A 27,209-nucleotide genomic window follows, 5' to 3' on the forward strand; every position below is an offset into this window, starting at 1 on the left:
TTGGAGGCAAGTGAAAGTTCACGTAATGAATGGAATCTTGACCCTGGCTGCTCATTTCATATGTGTCGTAACAAAATTATTGTTTCAGGACTTTAAAGAATTCTCAGGTGGTTCTGTATTACTTGGAGATAATAAAGCATGTCAAGTGAAAAGAATTTGTTTTGTCAGAATAATTGCATATAGTGGTGTGTGTAGAGAAACCAAAGCAATACAAAGCAGAGAGAGAGAACAAAAGCTTGAATTATTATTGATTCAGGACAAAGCCTTTATATACAGAGTACAGTGGAATAAAGGAAAGAGACAACCTATAACTACCTTAACAGAATTAACAGAAAACTAACTGTAACAGAATTTCAGTTAATGCTGTTTACATCCCCCCTCAAACGAAAAGGGGTATTTGCCATTTTGAGTTTGGATTTAAGGTAGATGAATCTATCTTTGGACAAAGGCTTTGTAAGTAGATCAGCAGTTTGATCAATGCTGGGAACAAAACGCACAGATAACTGTTTGGCCAGGATTTGATCTCGCACAAAATGCAAATCGATCTCAATATGTTTGGATCGGGCATGAAAAACCGGATTAGCTGCAAGAGCAGCAGAACTCTGGTTATCAACCCAAATAACAGGGCATTGAAAGAGATTGATATGCAATTCAGATAGCAGTGAGATAATCCAATTTAACTCGGCAGCTGTGTTGGCCAATGCACGAAATTCACTCTCAGTGCTTGATCGAGCAACCACTGGTTGCTTTTTAGCAGACCAACTGATTAAGTTTCCACCCAAGTAAACCAGATAACCTCCAGTGGACCGTCTATCATCGATACATGAAGCCCAATCAGTATCAGAGTAACTTGTTAGGGATAGTGATGGTGCTGGTTTGATAAGTAACCCCTCTGAAATAGTCCCCTTGAGATATCGTAACAAACGTTTGCAGGCTTCCCAGTGAGAGACAGTGGGGGCTTTCAAAAATTGGCTCAGTTTGTTGATTGCAAACGCGACATCTGGCCTTGTGAGGGTGAGATATTGAAGAGCACCGATTGTACTTCTGTACAATGTAGGATCTTCAAATGAGACACTATCAGTTAGAGACAACTTGGAGGTGCTACTGAGAGGAGTAGAACAAATCTTGGCTCCTTCCATGTGAATTTTGGACAAGATATCTGTGATGTACTTTGTTTGGGAGAGGAACATTCCTTGACTGTCACGATGTATTTCAACTCCCAAAAAGTAATGCACTTCACCTAGATCCTTGAGAGCAAACTCATGATTAAGATCAGTAATCAACTTAGAGATGAGAACTTTATTTGGTCCAGTGACCAATATATCATCTACATATACTAGTAGTATAAGTAGATTGCTGCCAGTGCCATGAACAAATAAAGACATGTCAGATCGAGATGACTGGAAACCCCATTTTAGTAAATAAGTTCTCAACCTGTCATTCCAAGCTCTTGGTGCCTGTTTCAATCCGTAAAGAGCTTTGTGGAGAAGACAGACATGAGTTGGCTTGGATTCATCAACAAATCCTGGTGGTTGCTGCATGAAGACAGTTTCAGATAAATGGCCATTGAGGAAAGCATTACTTACATCTAGCTGATTAACTATCCAATTCTCAGTTACAGCAAGAGTTAAAACAGTCCTGACAGTAACTGGTTTCACAACTGGGGAAAACGTTTCCTCATAGTCAATTCCAGGAGCTTGTAAGTATCCCTTAGCAACAAGCCTGGATTTGAATCGATCTAATGAACCATCCGCATTAAGCTTGATCCTATGCACCCATTTATTTCCAATGATGTGCATACCCTGTTGGAAAGGTACTAGTGTCCATGTACCAGCCTTTTTTAAGGCATAGAATTCAGTTTGCATTGAGTTAAGCCATCTAGGGTCTTTTAGAGCAGCTTGTAATGACCTCGGTTCAGATGGCAATAAGGATTCAGGCAATGGATGTTTTGTTGCCAAGTAAGCTTTTCGTTTGACAATGCCATTTTTGGATCGAGTGACCATCTGGTGTGAGTTGGTTGAGGATTGTGGTATTTCTGAGATATTATTTTGGTTAGAAGGGATAGAAGATGGGATGAATGGAACAGTAACAGTTGGGATTAATGGAACAGGGGCAATATCTGTGGTGTTTTGTTGTTGAGAGGGAATAGATGCAGATTGGTATCTGGGAAATTGTGTGGGAAGGAGGCAGAGGGTAATGTATTTGGGATAGTGTTTGGGACAGGATCAGGTTGTGGGGAAGGAGCAATTGGCTCAGAAACACCAGTGAAGCCACCATTTGAGACATCAGTTGAGACACCAGATGACACAGGAACAACATTTGTATTAGAGGTTGAATAGGATGCAGTAGGAAAAAATTGAGTAGTGTGTTCAGAGTGTACCTGAGTGTTGGTGCTGTTGTGAGAGGGGCCTGGATAATGGTTTTCATTAAAAACCACATTTCGGGCAATGTAAATACGACCTTGACTATTTTCACAGATGTAACCCTTGTGTGCAGCAGAATAGCCAAGAAAAAGGCATTGCTGAGATCTGAAATCAATCTTGTGAGAGTTGTATGGTCGTAAGTGAGGAAAACATGCACAACCAAAGCTCTTTAAGATGGTGTAGTCAGGTTTATCTCTGAATAAACACTCATATGGACTAATGCCTTGTAACACTGGAGTAGGAAGCCTATTAATGATGAAGGTAGCAGAGTGAAAAGCATGCCACCAGTATTTTAAGCCAAGATTTGCTTGAGCAAGCAAGGTAAGGCCAGTCTCTGTTATATGCCTATGCTTCCTCTCTGCTCTGCCATTTTGTTGGTGAGTGTGAGGACAAGGATGAGAGAATAGAATTCCCTGATCAGCCAAGAACCTAGCAAAGGGTTTGTATTCACCACCACCATCAGCCTGCACACTTTTAATAGGCAATCCAAATTGCTTTTCAACCATGCTTTTAAAAATAATGAACTTGTCAAAGGCTTGAGATTTGACTGTGAGGGGATAGATCCATGTAAACCGACTGTAATCGTCTAAGAAATGAATATAGTAGCGGAATCCATCCATGGATGGTTCATGGCTAGGACCCCAGAGGTCTGTATGTATTAATTCTAATGGTTGACTGGCTCTATATTGAGAAACAGAGAAGGGGAGTCGATGACTCTTGCCTAATTGACAGGCACTGCAAAATTGCATGTTTTTAATGGAACCTATGTGAGGGATGATTGGTAACAGCTGCTGCAGTGTAGACTGAGCAGGATGTCCCAATTTTTGGTGCCATAAATCAAGATTAGTAGGTTGAGAAACATGAAATGCAGATTGAGTAGACACAGAAGGAAGAAAAGCATTTTTATTGATTGATGGGTGATTACAACTGTGTGTTGAGTGATAACACTCAGAGTTACAATTACATTCAGTAGTACAAGTGTACACATTATTAGATCTAACATTGTTGGCTTTGGAACTTGGCAGGGAAGATTGAGACACTTTGGAGACATCACCAAGGAGATATAGGCCATCTTTAAGTCTGCCTTTGAGAAGAATTGTTCCTGTTGTCTTGTCTTTGACAAAGCAGCAGTTCTTGTGAAATTCAAAGAAAATGTTATTATCTTCAGTTAGTTTTGAAACACTAACTAAATTTTTGGTAATGCGAGGGACACTTAAGACAGACTGCATATTTAATGGACAGTTTTGGTGAAAAGAGGGAATGGACACAGAATCAACATGGGAGATTAAGAGTCTCTTACCATCTCCAATGGCTAAGGCATCTGTCCCTGTGAAAGGAGTAGAGGTGTCAAGATTGGCATTGTCATTTGTAACAAGAGTGGTAGCACCTGAATCGACATACCAGGAGCTATCTTCGCCAAAATCTTGGACCATGGTGGTGGAATAAGCCTGGGGATCACAGTCAAATTCAAGATCAGTAAGAAATGCACGATTGACAGAGGTACCTGGTTTGGGAGTACTCCAGTTTTTATCAAATCGATAATGACAGATGGCTGCAGTGTGACCAATGCGCATACACACTTGGCAAATTACTCGTTGATTTGAGTACTTGGGGAAACCCCTGCCACGACCAGTAGAGGAGGAGTTGGTGTGAGAATTTCCAGAGTTGGGGTGGGCATATGGTCGAACACCTCCAGATCTTCCATTGCCAAAAGTTAAATTGGCCTGCAGCTTGGAAGATAAATCACTCATGGCAACATGGTGTTCAATCCTGCTTTCATGAGAAAGAAGAAGAGCTTGAACTTCTTCAATGGTGAGGATATCACTTCTTGAAGTAATTCCAGAGACTACGGGATCGAACTCAGGCCCAAGGCCATTCAAGACTTGTAGCACCAGATCTTGATCATCCACTGGGGAGCCAGCAATGGCAAGCGAATCAGCAATGCTTTGAACTTTATCTATGAACTCAGAGATGGATTGACCACCTTTCTGAACATGAGAGAACTGTCCTTTAAGTTGGAGACGACGAGCTTTTGTCTGAGAGGCGAATTTCTGTTCAAGAGCACGCCAGACAGAATGAGAAGTGGCATAGTTTGCAACAGATGCAAGCACAGATTCGGACATGGAGGAGCGTAACCATGATAACAGAAGCTGATCTTTCTTGCGCCATAAAGCGTATTCTGGGTTTGGAGTGTTATCGACGGGGTTTGAAGGCGGTGGAACCCCGGTGAACAAGATCTGATCGAGATCATGGCCGATGACAGTGGGTGTGACCTGAGATTTCCATGAAAGAAAGTTAGCACGATCGAGTTTTACAGTAAGAGATAAAGACAAGGAATTTGAGAATGGATTCCAAGATCCATGAGCAGCGGCTGGTGGGGCAGGAGCCTGAGCTGTAGGAACAGCGTTGTTCACGGCAGTGGCCTGAAGATCGGAAGTGGACGATGACATGGTCGAGTCCAGACTCCTGATACCATGTAGAGAAACCAAAGCAATACAAAGCAGAGAGAGAGAACAAAAGCTTGAATTATTATTGATTAAGGACAAAGCCTTTATATACAGAGTACAGTGGAATAAAGGAAAGAAACAACCTATAACTACCTTAACAGAATTAACAGAAAACTAACTGTAACAGAATTTCATTTAATGCTGTTTACAGTGTGATCAAAACAATACAAAATGTCAAGTATGTTCCTTATCTAAGATGAAATTTGTTATCTATTGGAGTCCTAGCTAAGAATGGTTATGTCATCAAGATTGAGAGCAACACAATGAAATTATGAAAGGTTCATTACTATATATGAAAGAAGGCATTGGTAGGCACAAGAAATTAAGGAAAACACTTCAACAAAATAGATTAGCTGAGAGAATAAATATAACACTCATTGAAAGAGTTCGATGCATGCTCAAAGGAGTTGGGCTTGAGAAGAAATTTTGGGGAGATCGTTGTTACTACAACATGTTACTTAATCAATAAATGTCCCTCAGTAGCCTTAGACATAAAACTCCATAAGAGATTTGGTCCGGAAGAAACCAATCATATGAACACTTGAAAGTATTTGGATGTACTGCCTCTGCCCACATTAGGCAAGACAAATTGGAGTCAAGATCCATCAAATTCATGTTCATTGGGTACCCTACTTGTGTCAAAGACTATAAGCTATGTTGCCTAGAATTTAGTTTCAAAAGATGCATAATCAGAAGGGATGTTTTCTTTAGAGAAGAAGAAATTCCAATGAGAACAACCCCTATAACTCAACCTGCCACCACTAGTCATGTTGCACAGATTCAAGTGGAAGATGGAACAAAGGGGAGGAATGATCAATCTGGTGTAATACCTGAACCAGTGCTACAAATAAATGCAGGTGAAACTGTTGAACCCACAGATGAGAAATTGATACAGACCCCATGACCTATGAAAGGCTATGAGGAGTAGCAAAAGTAAAATTTGGAAGAGAGCACAACAAGAAGAGATGTCATCTCTAAAGAAAAACTAAACTTAGGTGATAGTTAAGAAACCAGAAGGCAAGAAGCTCGTCAGTTGTAAATGGATTTTGAAATGGAAAGAAGGAATCCTTAGGGTAAAGAAGGACAAGTACAAGGCCAGGCTTGTAGCAAAGGGATTCACTTAAAAAGAGGGCATAGACAACACTGAAATCTTCTCTCTAATAGTCAAGCAAACATCAATTTGAGTAATTTTGGCTTAGGCAGTTATGGATAGGGTTGAGGTGGAACAAGTGGAAACTGCATTTCTACATGACTCACTTGAGGAGGAAATTCAAATGACCCAACCTAAAGGATTTGAAAATGGAAAACCAAGATGAAGTTTGCCTCCTCAAGCAAGCTCCTAGACAACAGAATAAAATATTTGACCAATTCATTACTCAAATTGGTTTTGTCAAAAGCAATTTCAATCCAAGTGTCTATTTTACCAACAACATATACTTATTGTTATATGTTGATGACATCTTGATGTGGGGGAATAAAATAGAGATTAACAAGCTAAAGTTGCAGCTAAATAGTTAATTTGAGATGAAAGACCTTGGTAGGCCAAGAAAATACTAAGAATTAAGGTTGAAAGACCAAAATCAGGTATAATCAAGCTGCGTCAGAAGAATTAATTGGAGAAAGTACTATAAAAATTCAAGATGGACAAGGTCAAAGATTTAGCTAATCTTCTGGCTGCACATGTCAAATTGTCTCAAACTCAATGTCTACAAACCGAGAAAGATAAGAATGGAAAAGGTACCCTATATTAATATTATAGGCAACTTGATGTATTCTATGGTTTGTACTAGACCAGATCTAGCAGAAGCCTTAAGTGTTGTTAGTAGGTACATGGCTGATCCTAGAGAGGATCATTGGAAAGCTCTCAAATGGATTCTAGGATATGTCCTAGGGACAATAGATTTGGGAAATGTTTTTCGAAGAAAATTAGGTCAACAAGCTGAAGTGTATGTTTATGTTGACAATGATTATGCAGCCAATATAGACACAAGATAATCACTCGCTGGTTTGGTATTTTGTGTGTGTCGAAACATAGTGAGTTGGAAGTATAATATGAAAAAGGTAGTTTCTCTCTCAATTACTGAAGCTCAGTACATGGCAACAACTGAGGCCTTCAAGGAAGCTCTCTGGTTGAAGGGTTTAACTCAAGAGATTGGTTTTAAGGCAGAAATTGTGGACATCTTTTGGGATAATCAAAGTGCTCTGCACTTGATTAAAGAACCCTATCCTCCATGAAAGATCAAAGCATATAGATCAGTGACAGACCTAGAATTTTTACTTTGTGGGGGCTTATTTATCATTAAAAAAATATTATACCTATATTATAATTACTCTTACTAGATCTATTTAATTCTATGGGGGCTTTTTTTTTACTATTTTGATCTATAATTATCAAATTAAAAAAAATTGTATTTAATTTTTTAAAAAAGGCAGTATTTTTCTTAGTGAAGGCTATAGCCCCCACATTAATAAAAGTGGGTCCGTCCCTAGACATCAAGTACCATTTTATAAGAGACATTATTGTCAAAGGTCAAGTTCAAGCCAAAAAGTTCAGCATTGAAGGTAATGCTGATGATATGCTGACCAAGAGTGTGATCTTACAGAAGTTTAAACATTGTCTCAAACTCCTAAACATTGATAAGTGTTGCTGATATTCATAGTTCTTATGAATTCAGCTGTCACAACTACTGCAAACTGTCTTAGTAACTAAATCAAGGTGGATTTGTTGTGTGATTCAGCTACTTAGAGAGATTTGTCCACATGTTTTGCTGACATGTTTAGGTAGTTATAGTAGTTATTGCATCTTAAAAGTTAGTTTTCTGTTATGCTTCTTAGTGTTAGTCCGAGTACTATATATAGAAGCCTATCACTACTATTGGTTTTTGTACTGAACTTAAAAGTGTAATATGAGAGAGTTGGAGGGGTGTTAAAGAGTGCATTGTGTATTTGATCAATGCTTCTCATGTGAGCTAAATTGTAATGGTGCTAGGCTAATCTCTCTTTGTCTCGAATTGTAAAATCTCTTTGGAGATTCAATAAAGAAACCAACCATTGTTAAAGGGTTGTTTTATCAGATCAATCTCTCACACTCTCTTCTGGTATTGATTTTAGTTTTATTGTTTAGTTTGAATATTTTCATTCTCTTGACTGTATTGATTAAATTGTTTTCTTGTATTTGTTTAGTATTCTACATGACCAAAAGCTATATATTCGACTAGTAATTTGGTCTCCTATATAAAAACTTAAGCAATTATTATTTTCATAAAATTGTATTTAGCTTCTATTAGAATAGAAAAGTAATTAGTGATAATATATATATTTTAAGAATATATGCATATAAATATATATATTTTTTAATAATTTGTATTTTTTTCAACACACTATTGAACTCCATGTTTGTGGTAAACAATTGACAATGAGAGGAGTTGCTTATGGATCTTATATATTCTATTATTTTTTTACCATCCTTGAATCATAAGTGGCTCTTTTGGCTCTAATTTTTGGATCAGTTTTTTTTGGATTGTTAGTGGTTCACTATCCGCGAATTACAAGTGGTTCTTTTTGACTTTTGGCTCTACTTTTTGGATCGGCTTTTCTTATTTTATTTTGGATCGGATAGTCGTTAGGGGTACTATCTCAAAACCAATTGGCAAAAAATCCAACTGGTAATGAGAAGAGTAGTTTATAGATCTTATATATTATATTATCTTTTCACATATTAGCAATGTGAGACTTTCTAATGCTGCACTTTTTATAAATATACCGCTAGCTTGAAATTTGATTGGTGTTGTATATGCAAAATATGATATTTTTATTATAAAATACTAGGTTATGCATGTGCCTAATTCTCTTTGTTCTATTTTATTTATGCTTTTGTTTTATTAATTTTTATTTCATAAATAACTCTAACAAAAATTTATATAATTTAAATTTTACATTTTAATTGTGCAAATTATAAATACCTATTTATTACTATATTGGAGACACACAAATTTTAAATTGAATAGTATAGAATTTTTTTTAACACTAATTTCTATATTGTAAATTATTTTGAATTTTTTAAAATTTTATCAAATGTCTTAAATAACAACGTACACAATCATAAAAAAAATTAAATGAATTTTTTTTCTAGATGTCGAACAGTATGAGGTACATTGGTGCATCTTTTTTAGGGGGCAGGGACGGAGGGACTTTAGTCCATATGTAGGATTAAGGCTTCACTCAAATATATACATCAAAATTTTCACATGTAGATATATACATATATTAATTCATTTCACTTAATTTATAAAAGCCCAATATTCACAAAAGCCCCCATTCAATATCTTAATCATGATTCATGAGCCTACCCTCATTCTAATCAAACCCATTTTAAAAGTAGCCCAATACAAATAATAAAGGAAATAACACTTTATTAAAAATAAAATAATAATACTATTGACAATGTTTTATTTTATTTTGTTAAAGATGAAAATTTGAAAAAATTTATCAGTTATTTTTATTAGTTTTGACTTAATATTTATTCAAGCCCTCACTCAGCCAAATTTCTGGCTTCGTCACTGTTAGGGGGTGCACCGTACAAGCTTCCTATGATATATACTACTATTAAATCAGTAATAATTTCAAATAAAATAAAATTAAAATAAAAACTTTTTTCAAATTTGTTTTTGATCAATGTAATTTTATAATGTTGTGGGGGTAAAAGTGGCATACGTACAAATATCACACATTTGATAGGAATTTCCTATCAATTATTTAAGAAAGAACATTAAGAGCAATAGAGTCCAAATAAAAAAAAACATAGAGAAAATATTTTGTATTGGATACCTTGGAGTTGGAGAGTTAGGTTTCCACTTTAGGTTGCAACTCTTACCAATTTCTTCACGTCATTTTCACACACTCCTATCCCACATAATCTACACCTAATTACTACACTCAAATCCCTCCCCTTACTAACCAACTAACTTGCCATATACTTATCACATTAATTAGCACATTTTTATAATGAGAAATGTTAAAGGGTACCAGTGTGCCTAACACCCTCTTATGTGTCAATATCGCTATTAGTTCAACTAAGTATCGAGTCTCATATAATTTAATATAATAGCTTTTAGGGAGTATCTAATCGCAACGCGACATGTCGAAGGTGGTAGATACTACTGGTACCTAATAGCAATGCTCTTTTATAATAGTAAGATTCTTCATAGTTGTGTCAAAATTTGCACAATAATAAACACAATTTTTTTATTACAAATTTTTTATGAATCATCAATGATAAGCTTTAATACACAATATTTTTATCACAATATTATCATATTTAATTTATTATTATTATTTTTAATAAAATCACACTATACATAATATTAAGGTATTTGATTATTTATTAACAACTAATATTTTACTCTTATTATTTTCTTTTTTATAAATAATTTTCATCCAAAGTTTTAATGTAAATGTTGTGCAAATAATATTTATTTATTTATTATGCTCAAGTTAGCAATATCTCAAATTTTAGTATTATTTATAATCTTGTTTAACAATTTCTTTTTTATTGTAAGGCTATATATCAATAATTTTTCTTAATATGATTTTAATAATCACTTTTGAGCAACTTCTCTCACATAAAGATTTGAAATTAAATAAATTTAATTTTTTTTGCTATGAATCTTAAAATATATTATTTGGTTTTTATTTTCATTTCTTTTTAAAGAAAGATCCTATATTAATAATACTGGCTATAAAGTTATTATATATCCATGAATTAGTATATGGAGGGTTGTGTATTCAATAGTTACAATAAAAATATAACTATGATGGTTAAATTATTTTATGATCTACTATAACATATCACTAACAGGTTAAATTTCAATTTTTAGACTTATATTAATAATTATATACTTAAAATTTCTATTTATATATTTTTTTTATTTTTATTATTTTAAGTAAATAAATAAAATCAAGTTAATATAAAGTTATAAGTAATTTAATAATTATTTTTAGTAAATTTTTAAATTAATTACAACCATCTAATAATGATTTAATCACTACAAAAAACTACTACTTTCAGTGATAATTTTTTAGTCATAATATAAATTTTTTGTGACTAAAAGCGACTTTTAGTTACGACAAAAACTTACTTGTGATTAAAACATAGTATTTAGATACAAGTTGTCACTAATTTAGTTTTAGTACTTTTTGTGACTAAAAACATATTTTATCACATCAAATTGTAATTTTTGTGACTAATACCTTTAGCCACGGATCTTTTAGTCACAACATAAGAATAATAATTTATAATTAGTTAAAATTTTTTTATTTTTAATAAATGGCTAAAAATATAACCATCTATTATAGCAAGTTATATAATAATTATGATTATATATTTAATATAACTATTTATCATAACAAGTTATATAAAAATTATGGTTACATATTTAATATAACTATTTATTATAGCAAGTGATATAAGAATGTTGTAACTATTGAATATTCAACCTATATATATTACTTATCTTTTCAACATCAATGATGTTAATAGATAACTGAAGGACATTTATGTAATTCAAAAATAGAGACTCAAAGAAAAGGATTAGTATAGTCTTTAAAAGTTTGACTTTTCAACGTGTTAGGGTGAAGAAAAAAAACATAAATTTGTAATAATATTAAGCTTGTGAGGGCAAATTAATCTAGACTATATGGGACTAATTTATATAGGAAAATTTTATTTACACCTCAAAAAGTTTTAAAGGCACCCCATTTTGATATTTTTTTATTTTATATAAAATTTATATTTTTAATTGTACTAATTTCTTTTAACTTTTTTCTTTTAATTCATATTCTTAAAAAATATACCTATCCAACAAAAATAAAATGTATTTTAAATATTATGACAAAAAAATTAAAATAAAAAATTATGTGAAATTTTTTAAGAAAAAAATAAAAAAAACACACGAGTTAGAAAAAATTATAAAAATAAAATCAAAATAAGTATTGAAATTAACATAAAATAATGTGAAGAAAAATTTTTAAAAAAATATTAAGATTAATTTTAAAAAATTATTTAAGTTCATATTTTTTTTTAATAATGGGGTGTATTTATAAATTTGAGGAGTGCAAATATCACTCCCCTTTATATATTAAAAGAGTAGTTATATTTACACCCCTAATATTATTAAGTACACCCCAAAATTTTGTATACATTTTTAACCTTACTTAAAATGACAAAAATAGACATTTTAAAATTAAATTAAATTATTTTTTAAGAAATATATAAATTAAATCAGTTATTTTTAATAAATACAACCCATTTACTTTCTCTTTTTCTTTTTGAACAAGACCCCATTTCTTTAATTAAATTGAGTAACTTTAAATAGTAAAAAAAAAAATAGCAACACAGTATAGAAAAGATTATTCATCACTAAAAAAAATTAGAGATTACATATAGAAAAATAAATAGCAACACAGTATGAAAGTTTTATTGTATGATTTATTTACAAAATAGGATTATATATAAATACAGTATTCACTTTTTTTGTACTACTTTATACTGCTCTCTACACATATATATATAACTTTTTTCTTTTATTGTGCCAAAAATAATAAAAATAATACTGTGTCATGGTATTAAAACATGTTTCTAAATAATTAAAGATTATTCATCACAAAAAAAAAAATAGAGATCATATATAGAAAAATCAAAATGGTGATTTCCTTTCTTAAAAAAAAAATCGTGATTACCTTATAAAAAAAAAATTATTTGAGCAGTAACAAATAGAGATTAAAATGGAGGTTAGAGATTTTCCAATTAAGATTGAAAGAAGAAGATGGTCTCCATAAAAAAAAATACGGGGTGTACTTCTCCATTTAAAGAAGACCTAATTTTGTAATAAAAGTGGGGTGCTTTTATAAATAATAAGAATTTTAAAAATAAAAAGGGGTGAACTTAGATATGGGGTGTAATTATGTATTTTTTTGGGTGTAAATATAATTCCCCATATTAAAATAGTGATGAGTTAGTGATACTTTATAAAAATTATTATATTAAACTATATGAGACTCAATTGCACCAATAGCGAAGCGATATTGATATGTAGGAGGATGTTAGACACCAATAATGTCATTTAGCATTTGTCAAAAGAAAAATAGCATTTTCATAAAATTGAAAGCAAGGCCGACACTCAGAGTAATTGAACCTTAGAAAAATAAGTATTAATTAGACTTGTGTAGGTATTTTTTAAGATTATCAACAAATAAAATTGTGTATTTTTTATAAGATAATTTTACTTTTGGATTGGGTGGACTTTAGGCGCAGGCCTGTCCTACCTTAACTCATAACCGACCAGACCTATGTTTAGGACCGACTCTATAATATGATAAAAATAATAAATTTGATTTAATTCAAAATAAACTAACCTTGGACAACCACTGCAAGCTGTAAGAAGAGTGAACAATATGCATGGAATTGTCTGGAAAAAGCCTTCCATAGAAACTCCCTGGCATAGCTGTGATGAAGCATGGTCCAAACTTGTCACCTTTTTCTTTCTTAAGCTTTTCATAGAAGCTCGGTAAAGATCGGAAGACGGCATTGAAATCGTTCCCAGGAAGATCGTTAAGGAAAACTTGAAAAGTTGGTGAGTTGATGTTCAAGGATTGGGAAGAGGCTTCAATGATGTCAAAAATGTTGGAGACCGCAGTGAGTGTGTTGGGGCCTGAGGAGCAGCCCAAGTCTGCTATTCTCAAACACTTTGGCAACACTTTATTATTACAATAAACTTCAATACTTTCTTCTAGTATTGGTCTCACAATTGACATCACCTCTCTCTATTAAATTTTTATTACAAAACAACACAAATATTAATTAATAATGTAAAAGTTAAAAAAAAACTATAAAATAAGAAAATTAAATTACTTAAATCAACAGGATTATATAGAAAGAACATACTTGAAGAGAGGAGTTGGTTGCGTAGCTAGTTTGGCCCACACCACAATTCATGTGGAGGACTTGCTCTAATTCCATTGTTAATATTATTAACAATATTGTAATGTTATATTATATATAGCTTTTGCTTTATTAATTATTAGTAACCATATCATGTGTTGGAGTCGGACACCTTCTATTTATAGTGGTAGGTTTTTTTTTTTTTTTTAATAGTAATTAATTATAGTGGTAGTTAGATCAGGATTAGGTATGTTTTTTATACATATTTTCTCGATAAAGAAAAATTGAAATAAGAGATATTTCTATAGAAAGCCAAAATAGTAGACATAATAATTGTTAGGAAAATTCTACACACCCATTTAAAAGTAATGCGAGTAACAATTTTTTTTTTATTTCATAATAACTACAATATATATAAAAATAGATAAATATATATTTTAAATAATAATATAAGTTATGTACAATGAACACTTAAAAAAAATACAAAGTATACATGTACATAATTTATTAAATTATTATTTTTAATTTTTTTTTTAATTTTTTCTAATTTTTTAATTTTCTTATTATTTTTTCTCATAAGTATTTATCATCCAAACGTACCTTCCAAAATTAAAATATTTTTTCTAACTTTTATTAATTATAAAAATCGCTGCCAAATATTTTTTTGGTACCTTGATAATTAATTTCTTTTTTTAAAAAAAAAAAAAAATATAACAATATGATTGTGTCAACAACTATGAAGCATTTATTTTATTTTATTTTTTTAAGAAAAGAAAAGTGTTTACTTTTTATTAATATATATATTAAATGCTAGCATATTTTATTGACAATCTTTAGTCTCCAATTCTTTTAGGATTAATCTATAACAGAATAATTAAATTAGTATAAAAAGTGAGTGGTAACTTTATTTGCCGATTTGTTTTATGTACAAAGAAAATTTATTGATAAGGCCAATGATAACTATAAATGGGATGCGATAATGACAAATATTTAATATATCAGTCATTACGAGTGAGATATATATAATGATAACAACAACTTTAAATTTAGTGATGACTACAAATAAGATACGAGAATGACAATAGTTTTGAATGTAATAGTTAATACAAGTAAAATTTAGTCATGACAATGGTTGTAAAATCATATGATTAGTTTTTTTACAAATTATTTTTTTCTTTCTTTAGATTTTTATTTTGTGTGACAATTAATTCTTCAATTTTTAATTTTCTTTTCCAATAACGTGTGAAGATATTAATTATTAGTCTGAGTTCAAAAAATAAAAAAAACAAATTTTAAATTTTATGCTTACATTAGGGGGAAATTGTTTCCCTAAACCCTAAATACCCTATATTGCTAAAGTGGGACAATATTTTACTAATTCCCACACTACCCCCTCATTCAAACCCCTCTCTTTCCCCTCTTTCTCTCTTTCTCTCTTTGTCTCGCGAAGCCCCACACTTAAATTTTAGGATTTCAAGTTCGGGTCCGATGGACCCGATACCCGTCCGAAGCCGTCCGATTGCACAAAAAAACTATTTAAATTTTTGGGTTTTTAAGGTCGGCTCCGATGGGCCCATCAGACAGCATCGGATAGGAATCGAGCCCATCGGACCCGACCTTAAAAACCAAAAATTTAAGTGTTTTGTGCCATCGGATGGGAATCGGACTAGCATCGGGCCTCATCGGACACAACCCTTTAAAAACCCAAAAAAATTTGACATTTGACAGAAAACTCATACCATTTTCAACCCTATTAACTAACAAATCTTTTCCTAAATCTAATCCTAACTAACAAATTTCACACAAAATTGCAATATATTAATGTATTTAATGAATTCAAGCATCAAAAATTGAAAAAAAAAAATTGAGGGTTGGGGCGATCGGGTGTGGGCGGCCTGGTGGACGGTGGGGGCGGTCGGGTGTGGGCGACTGGCGTGGGTCGGAGTGGTGATGTTTCTCTGATGGGGTTTCGGGTTGCAGCGATGGGGTGTGGCGAATTGGCAGAGAGAGTTTGAGGGAAGGAGAGAGAAATGGTTTAAAGTTTTGAGAGGGGTATTTTGGGATTTATGCAAAAGGGTTCTATTTTAACAATTACCCATACTATTTGTACTCCTAACCAATTATGCCTTTAAAAATGCATAAAAAAATCAAATTTCCCAATAAAAAATTTAGTAAAATCCTAATAAAAAAATTATGTTAAAATATAAAAAAATTTAAATTTAGTATAATTTATGACTTAATTATTTCAAAATAAAATACAACCGCATGGGAAGTGTAGTTTGTTTCCTAGTTCTACAATGCACCCCTTTAAAAGTAATGCACTGATGTATCTTATCTGTTTCAGCATCCAACAGAAATTTTTAATCTATTTTTTTTTTTTCATGATCGTGTACGTTGCAGTTATTTAAGATTTCTTTGAAAATTTTGAAACAATTAAAAAAATTTAATACGTCGAAAACAAACTCTTTTATTTATACACATATAAAATAAATTATTTGAACATTACTTTGTATATTATAAATTATTCTAATTTTTCTAAATTTTACAAAATATTTTAAATATATATATATAACTATAATATACATGATATGAAAAATTCGACTAATTTTTTTTCCTAAATACTCAAACAAACAGAAATGTATCAGTACACTTACATAGTAAAATCACTAATTGTTATATTAACAGTTTTTACAACTTATATATATTTATTTGTAATTATATATGTTGATCGATTCTCGTTAATATCTTCTAACAATAAATATATTTATGGTAAATAATAATTGTGTTGGATTAATATATTTTTTCATAATGATTTATTTATATGATCCATATAATGTTAAATTTATTTTTCTTCATATGATATTAAACCAACAAGAATAAAAATTAAGACAAACAGACGTTATTTTTAATATTGTCATGATTTATTTTATGATCTTTTTACTATCCTAAGATTTCAAGAGGTCCTTCCTCCTACCTTAATTTTTTTTTATTATTATTTTTTAATTTTAGTCACAAACATGTGGTCATTATAATAGGGCACATGTCTTTACTAAAATTTATGGGCTAACAAATTAAGCGGCATTGTCTAGCTAGAAATTAATTAGCCTAACATATATAGCTCCATTAATGGTTATCAATGAAGTGGTCCAAATTTATATTCTAGATATTTGATAATAATAATAATAATAATATTACTTTCCATTGTTTAGTCAGTGCCACTGCATGATATGAACTCATGTCTTTTATGAACGTATATTTTAGATACAACCAGATAAAAATGCATGTCGTTGATCAGGAGCATACAAACTTTATTACTAATATGGAATTGTATTGTTAAAAAGTCACCCCATGAATGAAATGTTCTCGAGCACCAAATTAGTGTAAATATCAAAATTTATGTGGACAACACGTTGGTTAAGTCAGTAAAAAGACAAGACTATATATAGTCGCACGATCTCGCAGAATGTTTTTCAGTCCTAAAAAATACAAAATGAAGTTAAATCCAAAAAAGTGATCATTTAGAGTTTCTTCTAAAAAAATTCTTGGCTTCATGAATGTTAGAGGAATTGAATCCAATCCAAAAAAGATATATAAAATCTCAGCTCGATGATCATGCCTTCACTAAAAAATCATAAGAAGTCCAATCATTGACTGAAAAAATAGCAGGACTAAATAGATTCATTTCAAAATCAACAGATAAGTATCTACTATTTTTTAACGTATTGCGAGGCAACAAAAAATTTGAATGGACAGAAAAGTGTGAGAAGGCATTTCAAGAGATTAAAGAACACATCAAATCCACCCGTACTTTCAAAGCCAGTGACTAGCGAGATCCTGTTTTTGTATTTGTCAGTATTAGAAAGTGCAATAAGTAGTGCAAGAAGAAGGAAATGCCAAATTGCCAATATATTACGTATGTAATTGTTTACTGGGGCCAATATCTAGATAACCACCTCTTGAAAAACTCGCATTTAGTCTAATTAATGTCTCAAGGAAGTTAAGGATCTTATTTTCAAGCACTCTCAATTCATGTTTTGACTAATCATAGGGACCCCACGGAGTCGGTTATTTTATTATAACTGACTCTATAGGGTCCCTACATCATCGATTATTTTTAACCCTATAGTGTCACTTAGAACAACGTCGGTAGCGAATTTTACCAAAACCGACACTGAAAGACCTTAAAAATTGCATCTAAAGCCCAATTATATAATAGTAGTATTTCAATAGTGTCTTGGCTTAAAATTGAGAAATTGGATCTCTTAATAAGAATGAGGCTCTTTACATACATTCAGCAATTTATTCTCGATCGATTAACAATAAGTTGTTGATCAAAATGATACAGGTAGATTATTCTAAGGCTAGACATATGAGTACTAATTCTTTGTCAAAGAAATGACCAAATTAACATACTTCCAATTTTCATTGGACATAGACTCATTGACCTTATCAGCAAACCTATTAAACAATTCATGGATTATAGTTTCTCCAAATTGTGTCACCAAAATAGGCTCTGCAACAGCTCTTATGTAATCAGACACATATTTCTAACTGTTATGCTTATTATTATCAATATTATCACTATAGTGATGAAGCTTGCATCCCAATCTCTTTCGAAAGTATTCAGCTTTTTGTCACTACAAGAAATGAGACTTTTGCCAGAACAAAAATGTGCTGGCGAAAGTTAGGTATTATGCTGGTAAAATATAATATACTTTTGTCAGCATATTTTTGCGCGGGTAAAAAGAGTTGGCAAATCCATGTTAGTATTGAAACTTTTGTCATCACAAAATGAAAAATGCTAGCAAAAATGACTTTTTCCAACACATTTTTGCGCTAGAAAAAGTTTAACTTTTGCCAGCACAAATATGCCCTAAGAAAAGTGTTACTCTTGCCAACACATAAATGCGCTGAGAAAAGTCTTACTTGGCCCACCAATGCTTAGGACAAACTCTGATAAAAGTAATAAATTTGATTTAATTTAAAATAAACTAACCTTGGACAACCACTGCAAGCTGTAAGAAGAGTGAACAATATGCATGGAATTGTCTGGAAAAAGCCTTCCATAGAAGCTCCCTGGCATGGCTGTGATGAAGCATGGTCCAAACTTGTCACCCTTTTCTTCCTTAAGCTTTTCATAGAAGCTCGATAAAGATTGGAAGACGGCATTAAAATCGTTCCTAGGAAGATCGTTAAGGAAAACTTGGAAAGTTGGTGTGTTGATGTTCAAAGATTGGCAAGAGGCTTTGTAAAGTCCTTTTTTGGCAAGTTAGGTGACAAAATAATTTTTCCTTTTTATGGTAAGAGTGCTATGCATTCATTTTCGAAATCTTACCTCTCTTATTCGGTTTTTAGTTGCCATTTTCCTTGTTTGGAAAGTTGCACTTTCAGCTGAACTTTCCTTTGTTGAAAACTTCTCAAAAGAGAAGGAATTCTCTTTTGGAAAGTTGTCCTTTTAAGGGAAACTTTGATTATTGCCTTTTCCTTATTAATTTCGATTGTATCTTGATACAATCAGAATATCTAATCTGTTTTTGGCAGGAATCAAGCTTTGAAAGAAGATCGGACCCGATTTTAGTAAGTTTCCGTTTCAGGCGTATCCGTTTCGTCAGCAACCGAATCTGATGTAGCAGATCGTGTTTGTTTTTGGAAAGTCTTTGTACAGCTGCTAATTCGATCTTGTGGTTGCCTCTTTGGTTTCTATGATCTATAAATAGAGCCTAGAGAGCAACCATTCGAATTACCTCTTCCATTATTCATTTTTTGCAGTTATCATTTGTGAGAAGAGAGTGTTTTTTTGTTTTGTGAGAGCCTAGTTGTTCACCTAGGTTCTAGTTGTTCTATTTCTGTTCTTACTCTATCCTAGAGGTTGTGAAGAACTACTTGACTGAACAAGAGATTGGTCTTCGGGAGAAGACTTGATAAAGCCTTACTTCGGGAGGAAGTAAGCACTTGGTCTTCGGGAGAAGACTTGCTAAAGCCTTACTTCGGGAGGAAGTAAGCACTCACACTTCAAAGACGAAGGGAGTTCGGGCTTGAAGGTGTTTCAAGAAGTCAGATTCATAAAGTGGATTACAAAGGATTGCGGCAATACTTTAGAGGGAGTCTAAACTTGTTTAAGTCAATTGTCTTTGTAATTTTGATACTTTATTAATTGATTTCATTCTCTGGGCGTGGCCCCGTGGACTAGGAGTGTTCGTGAGAACACTGATACCACGTATAAATCTCTTGTGTCAAGTTATTTATTTTTCTGCAAATATTTTATATTCTCGCCCGTTCGCCTTTTGTAAGAAATTACTTTTCGCCGCCGCAAACGTTTACGCTTTTATATTTTCTTATATACAATCGACATTTGCAAAAACACGCTTTTCAATTGGTATCAGAGCGGGACACTAAACTCTTAGTGTGGTCCTATAACGTTTTTGTTAGAATGTCATTTTTTGCAGAAGGAAGTTCTATTTCTAGACCACCATTGCTTAATGACTCTAACTATCCTTACTGGAAAGTTAGAATGAGAGCCTTCATCAAATCTCAAGATGAGAAGGCGTGGAGAATGGTTCTATCAGGCTGGTCTCCTCCAGTTGAGACATTCTTCAGTAATACTATTATAAAATCTGAACTGGAATGGTCTATTGAAGATGATAAACTATCTGCCTACAATAGCAAAGCCTTGCATGCTATCTTTAATGGTGTAGGTGAGCGTTACATTAAACTTATATCATCTTGTGTTTCTGCTAAGGAGCTTGGGAGATTCTTCAAACTCAGTTTGAAGGAACTTCTGATGTGAAAAGATCTAGATTTATCATGCTTCAAACTAAATTTGATGAGCTTAGAATGTCTGATAATGAAACTTTAACTGAATTCTATGAAAAATTATCTGACATTGCTAATGAATATTTTGCTCTTGGAGAAAAGCTTCGATGACTCGTTCTTGTGAGAAAAATTGTTAGAGTTCTTCCGTAAAGGTTTGATACGAAACTTTTGGCAATGGAGGAAGCTAAAGATTTTAGCACTATGAAAGTGGAAGAATTGATGGGTTCCTTACGTACTTTTGAATTAAATCAACAGATTAAACAAAAGGACAAACCCAAATCCATTGCTGATAAAGGTAAAAGTATTGCTTTGAAAGTTGCTGATAATGAAAATTCTGATAGTGAATGTGATGATGAGATTGCTTTATTAACTAAGAATTTTCAGAAATATATGAAAAAGATGGGAAATAAAAAGAATATTTCGAAAGGTTCAAAAGGTAATACTTTCATTAAACCATATGTCTCTAACAAAAAGGGAATTCAGTGCAGGGAATGTGAAGGTTTTGGGCATATTCAATCTGAGTGTGCAAACTCTTTGAAAAAGAATAAGAAAAGTTTCAATGTCACTTGGAGTGATGATGAAACCGAAAGTGATGAAGATATTACTGAAAATGTTGCCCTAACCTCTGTTATGACTAATGTGTTGTGTGATTCACAGGTGAAAGATAGATTGGTATGTCTGAATAATACCACCAAACAAGAGGAATCAGATTCAGATGAGTCTGAAATCTATGAAGAATCTCTTGCTGAATCATACAAAGTCTTGTATGAAAAATGGATTCAGGTTGCTTCTGAAAATAGAGAGTTGAATAAATTGAATAAAAAATTGTCTCATCAGATTGAAATGTGTGAGTTGAAAATAAAAGAATATGAGACAAGTGTTTGTGATAAAGATGAAAAAATCTCTCTATTGAAGAAGGAACTTGAAAACTTTAAGAAAAATGTTCAAATGCTTAATCCTGGATCTTCTATTTTTGAAAAAGCTCAGAATGCAGGTCAGAGAGGTTTTGCAGGCCTTGGTTCTAATGGAATGGAAAGCTCTGGAGTCACGAAGTTTGTAAAATCTAGTGTTCCAACGAATCACCGTGAGGCTACAAACTCTGTCGTAACAATTTCACAGCCTGTGGCAGCAAGAACAGCTTCTGATGCTGCAAAATCTCCAGGATTTTCGAAAAGGGTAAGATCTCAGGTAAAAAGATTTGTTCCCATTTGTCATTTTTGTGGTAGAAAAGGACATATCAGACCTAAATGTTTCACATTGAACAACCTGTTTAAAACAAATTATTTTGATAATTTGAAAAAATCTCAAAAGAAACATAAAGGTTTGAAACAAATATGGGTGAAAAAGAAGTGTCTAGTTTGGTTTTTCGATAAAGCTATTTGCATCTCAAATGTGGTATTTTGACGGTGGTTGCTCTAGACATATGACAGTGACAAGGATTTTTTGACTAACATTCGGCCTATGCAATGTGGAGAAGTCACTTTTGGTAATGGCTTATCTGGAAAAGTTGTTGGTATGGGAACTCTAAATTTTGAAGGGTTACCTAGACTGAAAAATGTGATGTTAGTTGAAGGACTGAGGGCTAATTTACTTAGCATTAGTCAAATCTGTGATCAAGGGTTTACTGTTTCTTTTGATAGTGATCATTGTTATGTTCTGAATGATGACAATGAATGTATCTTGCAAGGATTTCGATCCAATGATAACTGTTACACTCTAACCCCTGTGTTTACTTGTCACTCAGCTATCAACAACACCACGGATACGTGGCATGCCAAGCTTGGGCATATTAATTTTAAAAACACGAAAAAAGCTTGTCAAATGCAGTATTGTTCGAGGTCTTCCCAAGCTTGGTAAGGAAAGTGACGGTCAGTGTGAACCGTGTCAACTTGGAAAGCAATTAAACATCACTCACAAGCTCAGTGTCGATATCAATACCTCAAAGGTATTGGAATTGCTTCACATGGATCTTATGGGTCCAATCCAAGTTGAAAGTTTGAATGGTAAACGATATATCTTTGTGTGTGTTGATGATTTCTCTCGTTTTACTTGGGTAGATTTCTTAAGAGAAAAATCTGACACTTTTGATGCCTTTAAAACTCTTTGTCTGAGATTAAGAGTTGAGAAAGGTTGTAATATAGGGAAAATTGTTCGAATTCGAAGTGATCATGGTAAGGAGTTTGAAAATTCTGTGTATGATGATTTTTGCAAGTCTACAGGTATAACTCATGAATTTTCAGCTCCCAAAACTCCTCAACAAAATGGAGTCGTTGAGAGGAAGAATCGAACTTTGCAGGAAATGGCAAGAGTGATGTTAAATAGCAAGAAGTTTACAAAGCGATTATGGGCAGAAGCTATTAACACAGCTTGCTACATAATAAACAGAGTGTTTATTCGTCCAGGTACCTCAAAAACATCTTATGAAATCTGGAAAGGTAAGCGCCCCAATGTAAGTCATTTTCATGTTTTTGGATGTGTGTGTTATGTCTATAGAGATCGTGAGCATATTGGTAAATTTGATGCTAAGAGTGATGTTGGTGTATTTATTGGATATTCCTTAAACAGTAGAGCTTATCGTGTTTATAACATGAGGACTCAAACTGTTTTGGAATCAGCTAATGTGGTTGTTGATGATTTTAGAGATTTTTCAGAATTTTCCACAGAAGCCAAGATAGATAGTCTCATGGATACTCCTCCAAAAGCTGTAACAGCAGATCCTGATGCAGCAGAACCTATTGCTGATGCTGCAAATGACGAATCTGCTGCTGCAACTGAAACTGGAGAACCAGAACCGTCTATCTTGACTCATCCAAACATCATCACAGACTCTATTCAGAAAGAACCAAGCACCAGAGTCAAACTGAATCATCCAAAAGATCTCATCCTTGGAAATCCTGAAGAAAGCATGGTAACTCGCAGAAGGTATATTAATTTAATCAGCTTTCTTTGCTTTGTTTCTCAATATGAACCGAAAAATGTGAAGGAAGCCATGACCTTTGAGGAATGGCTCAATGCAATGCAAGAGGAACTCAACCAATTTGTTCGCAACAAGGTATGGATTTTGGTCCGAAGACCAAAAGGTATAAATGTTATTGGAACAAAGTGGTTGTTTAAAAATAAAAGTGATGAGTTCGGTACAATTGTAAGAAACAAGGCTCGTTTGGTGGCACAAGGGTACACTCAGGTAGAAGGTATTGATTTTGATGAAACTTTTGCTCCTGTTGCAAGATTAGAATCAATACGTTTACTTTTATGTATTGCTTGTATTCTCAATATTAAATTGTTTCAAATGGATGTGAAATCTGCCTTCCTAAATGGTATTTTGAATGAGGAAGTTTATGTTGAGCAACCAAAAGGATTCGAAGATCCTCAATTTCCAGACCATGTATACAAACTTGAAAAAGCTTTGTATGGTCTGAAACAAGCTCCTCGAGCTTGGTATGAAAGGTTGACTCAATTTTTACTTTCTCATGGCTATCACAGAGGTAGTGTGGATACAACTCTTTTCATCAAACATATAAAATCTGATTTTATCATTGCTCAAATTTATGTTGATGATATAGTTTTTGGTTCTACATCTAACCATGAAGTGCAGGTATTTGTTGATCAAATGAAAAGTGAATTTGAAATGAGCATGGTTGGTGAGCTTAATTTCTTTCTGGGTCTTCAAGTTGAGACAAATGGAAGGAGGTACATTTGTATCTCAAAGCAAGTATGCTAAGAACCTTGTCAAGAAATTTGGCCTTGAATCGGCTAAGCAGGTAAGTACTCCTATGAGCACCACTCTGAAATTAACAAAAGATGAGAATGGAGTAAAGGTAGACACTACACTCTATCGTAGCATGATTGGAAGTCTCTTGTATTTAACTGCTAGTCGTCCTGATATATGTTACAGTGTGGGAGTGTGTGCTAGATATCAAAGTAATCCTATGGAATCTCATGTATCACGTAAAAAGGATTATTAGATATGTTAATAGCACTCCTGATTATGGAATTTGGTACTCGAAAGATACCAATTCAAATCGTGCTTGTTTTAGTGATGCGTATTGGGCAGAAATGCTGATGATCGAAAGAGCACAAGTGGAGGGTGCTTCTTTCTTGGGAATAATCTTGTATCTTGGCATAGCAAGAAACAGAATTCCATCTCCTTATCCACTGCCGAAGCTGAGTACATAGCTGCTGGCAGTTGTTGCACTCAACTATTGTGGTTGAAACAAATGTTGATTGATTATGGGTTTGATTTGGGTGTTTTAACTATTTTTTGTGACAATACTAGTGCCATAAATATTTCCAAAAATCCTGTTCAACACTCTAGAACAAAGCACATTGATATAAGACACCACTTTATTAGGGAACTTGTTGAAAATAAATCATTGCAATTAGAATATGTTGATACTGAAAAACAATTAGCTGATATTTTCACAAAGGCCCTAGATGCAAGTCGTTTTGACTCCCTCAGAAAGTCTTTGGGAGTTTGCATTGTTTAATTTTATCTGTTCATCATTCGTGTACAATAGTGTTGTGTGATTCTTCTCTAGCTCTTAATCTTCTATCATTGTTTTTGACAAATCATGTTTATGCTTTTGGAATATAATTAGTTAGGATCTCAGTCTGATCATACTTTGTGATGTTGTGTTAAAAGATTCATGTTACTCTTTATTTGTGTCTGGGATTAAATAATGTTCTCATACAGAGTTGAGCAATTTTTGTTTCATGCTTGTCAGGCCCCTTGCTGGAATAGAGCTACCCATACTGAAGTGTGAAAGTCATCTGATGAGTAAGCTGGAACATTGTAATTAGCAAGTATGATGAGGATGCACTACCATAGAAAAGGGCTACCTTCAGTATGGTGTGAAAGCATCCAGTTGCGGGATCAATATGAAAAAGGCGAAAATGAAAAATCTTGCCAAGGACAATGATCCTATTTACACTGCACACACTTATGCCTGACAAGTGTGTTCAAATCTGTAAGTCTCCTCTATTAAAATTAAAATTGATAAATCCTGGTTCACAACTTTCAGTAACATGCATATCTTTTTCATCAACATCAATTAAGTATGATTATTCCATGAGATACTAATTAGTTATTTTCCTTAAAAGCATAACATGTATTTTATTTTGTCAATTGTCAATGATATTTGATTTACTTGCTTAATTCGAATCACATATAGTTATTGTACACTTTGTCTTTATTTTCGGTTTTTATTTTAAAAAAATAAAAAATAAAAAATAAAAAAATAATAATAATAAAATGAGGGAGGCGTGTGACTTGCTTCTTGGGTTAAGGAAAATCTTGTGCATAAATGGTAAGTATCAACATTCATTCTTTCTTTGATTTATTATGATATTTTTCCAAGTAAAGATTAATCTTTATATGGTAATGTGTCTTTATTCTTGAAAGATTGATTTATTTTTGGAAAAAATTGTTGGCATTTCTAGTTTCCTTTTATTTTTTTTAAAAAAAAAGGGAAAAGGAGTTGAGAAGTGGGCGGTTTCCTTTTTTGGTTCATGGGCTGGCGGTTACCATTTGAATTTTCAAAATTGGTTTCCTCTTTCTTGTTTTGATTCCAAGGTTATATAAACCAAATTTTGTCACTTATTTCACCACCTACCCGAACCCTCTTTCTTGTTTCTCTATCAGACACTATTCATCTTCTCTTTCAGTTTCAAAATGGTGAGAACCAAGAATCTAGGGCACTCTAAAAAATTAGAAGAAACCGTTCCAACTCCTTCTAGTGCTCCCCCTGCTGCCTCAGTTCCTCCTCCTGCTATTGCAAAGCCTGGAGATTCATCGCTTCCCCAGCGTGAATCTCAAGCCGTGAAGCCAAAACGTCCACCCAAGCAAGTAGCTCGCAAATCGGTAAGGCCCTATCGCACCTGGACTTCCTCTTCTGAATCCTCGAAGGAATCTCCTCCTCCATTGGCTGTTCCTCCTCCTGCTGCATCAATGGCTGGCACCACTCCAACAAGCCCTTCCACTCGAACTCGAGCCCAGCAAGCCTCGGCTAAGAAAGAACTTCAAGCCTCTCAATCTCGAGAGAAGACTGCTCCTCCAGCCAAGAAGAAACTCAAGACTAATCCTCCCTCGGCTTCCTCGAGTTCCAGTTCAGAAGAAGAGGATCCAATGGAAGTCTCTTCAGACAAATCAGTATCTCTGCATACTGAGAAGGACAGTGAAGACACAGAACTCGAGCCTGAGCCTCCTCGTTCAAAACCGCTTCGCAAAGAAAGGCCTCTCGCCGTCGCCAAAGGCAAGCAGCCCATGGAAGATCCTCCATCTGGTAATATCCCTTCCTCTATCTCTGGCTGTCCAACTTTTTACTATCGAGACAATGAGCGTGACTGGAATCTTTATGCAACTCGTAAGTTTGAAAGTGAGAGGAATTATGATTTGCATGCCCATCGTGTTTATGGTATTGTAAAGTTCATTCAATTTCATCAATGGGAACACACTCTTACTGGTTTTATTGGATTCATTGCTAACATTATTAAAGAATTTTATGCTAATCTTACTGATGATTTCCTTGA

The 27,209-nt window shown here is 33.3% G+C and overlaps 1 protein-coding gene across 2 annotated transcripts in view; it reads right to left on the bottom strand.

Annotated features, from left to right (window-relative positions):
• The window catches only part of LOC115724674 (probable caffeine synthase MTL2), a 32,395-nt gene extending 18,360 nt beyond the window's left edge, over positions 1-14,035 (bottom strand). For both annotated transcript variants that reach the window (XM_030654014.2, XM_030654013.2), the window contains exons 1-2: positions 13,872-14,035; positions 13,343-13,750 (exon numbers count right to left, since the gene is read on the bottom strand). In XM_030654014.2, the coding sequence (XP_030509874.2) occupies positions 13,343-13,750; positions 13,872-13,946 (483 nt within the window). In that variant the 5' untranslated portion in view covers positions 13,947-14,035. The remainder of the gene's footprint in view (positions 1-13,342; positions 13,751-13,871) is intronic.
• Positions 14,036-27,209: the final 13,174 nt, after the last annotated feature.

The sequence above is a fragment of the Cannabis sativa genome, chromosome 6, assembly GCF_029168945.1.
Source record: "Cannabis sativa cultivar Pink pepper isolate KNU-18-1 chromosome 6, ASM2916894v1, whole genome shotgun sequence".
In the NCBI taxonomy this organism is placed as follows: domain Eukaryota; kingdom Viridiplantae; phylum Streptophyta; class Magnoliopsida; order Rosales; family Cannabaceae; genus Cannabis; species Cannabis sativa.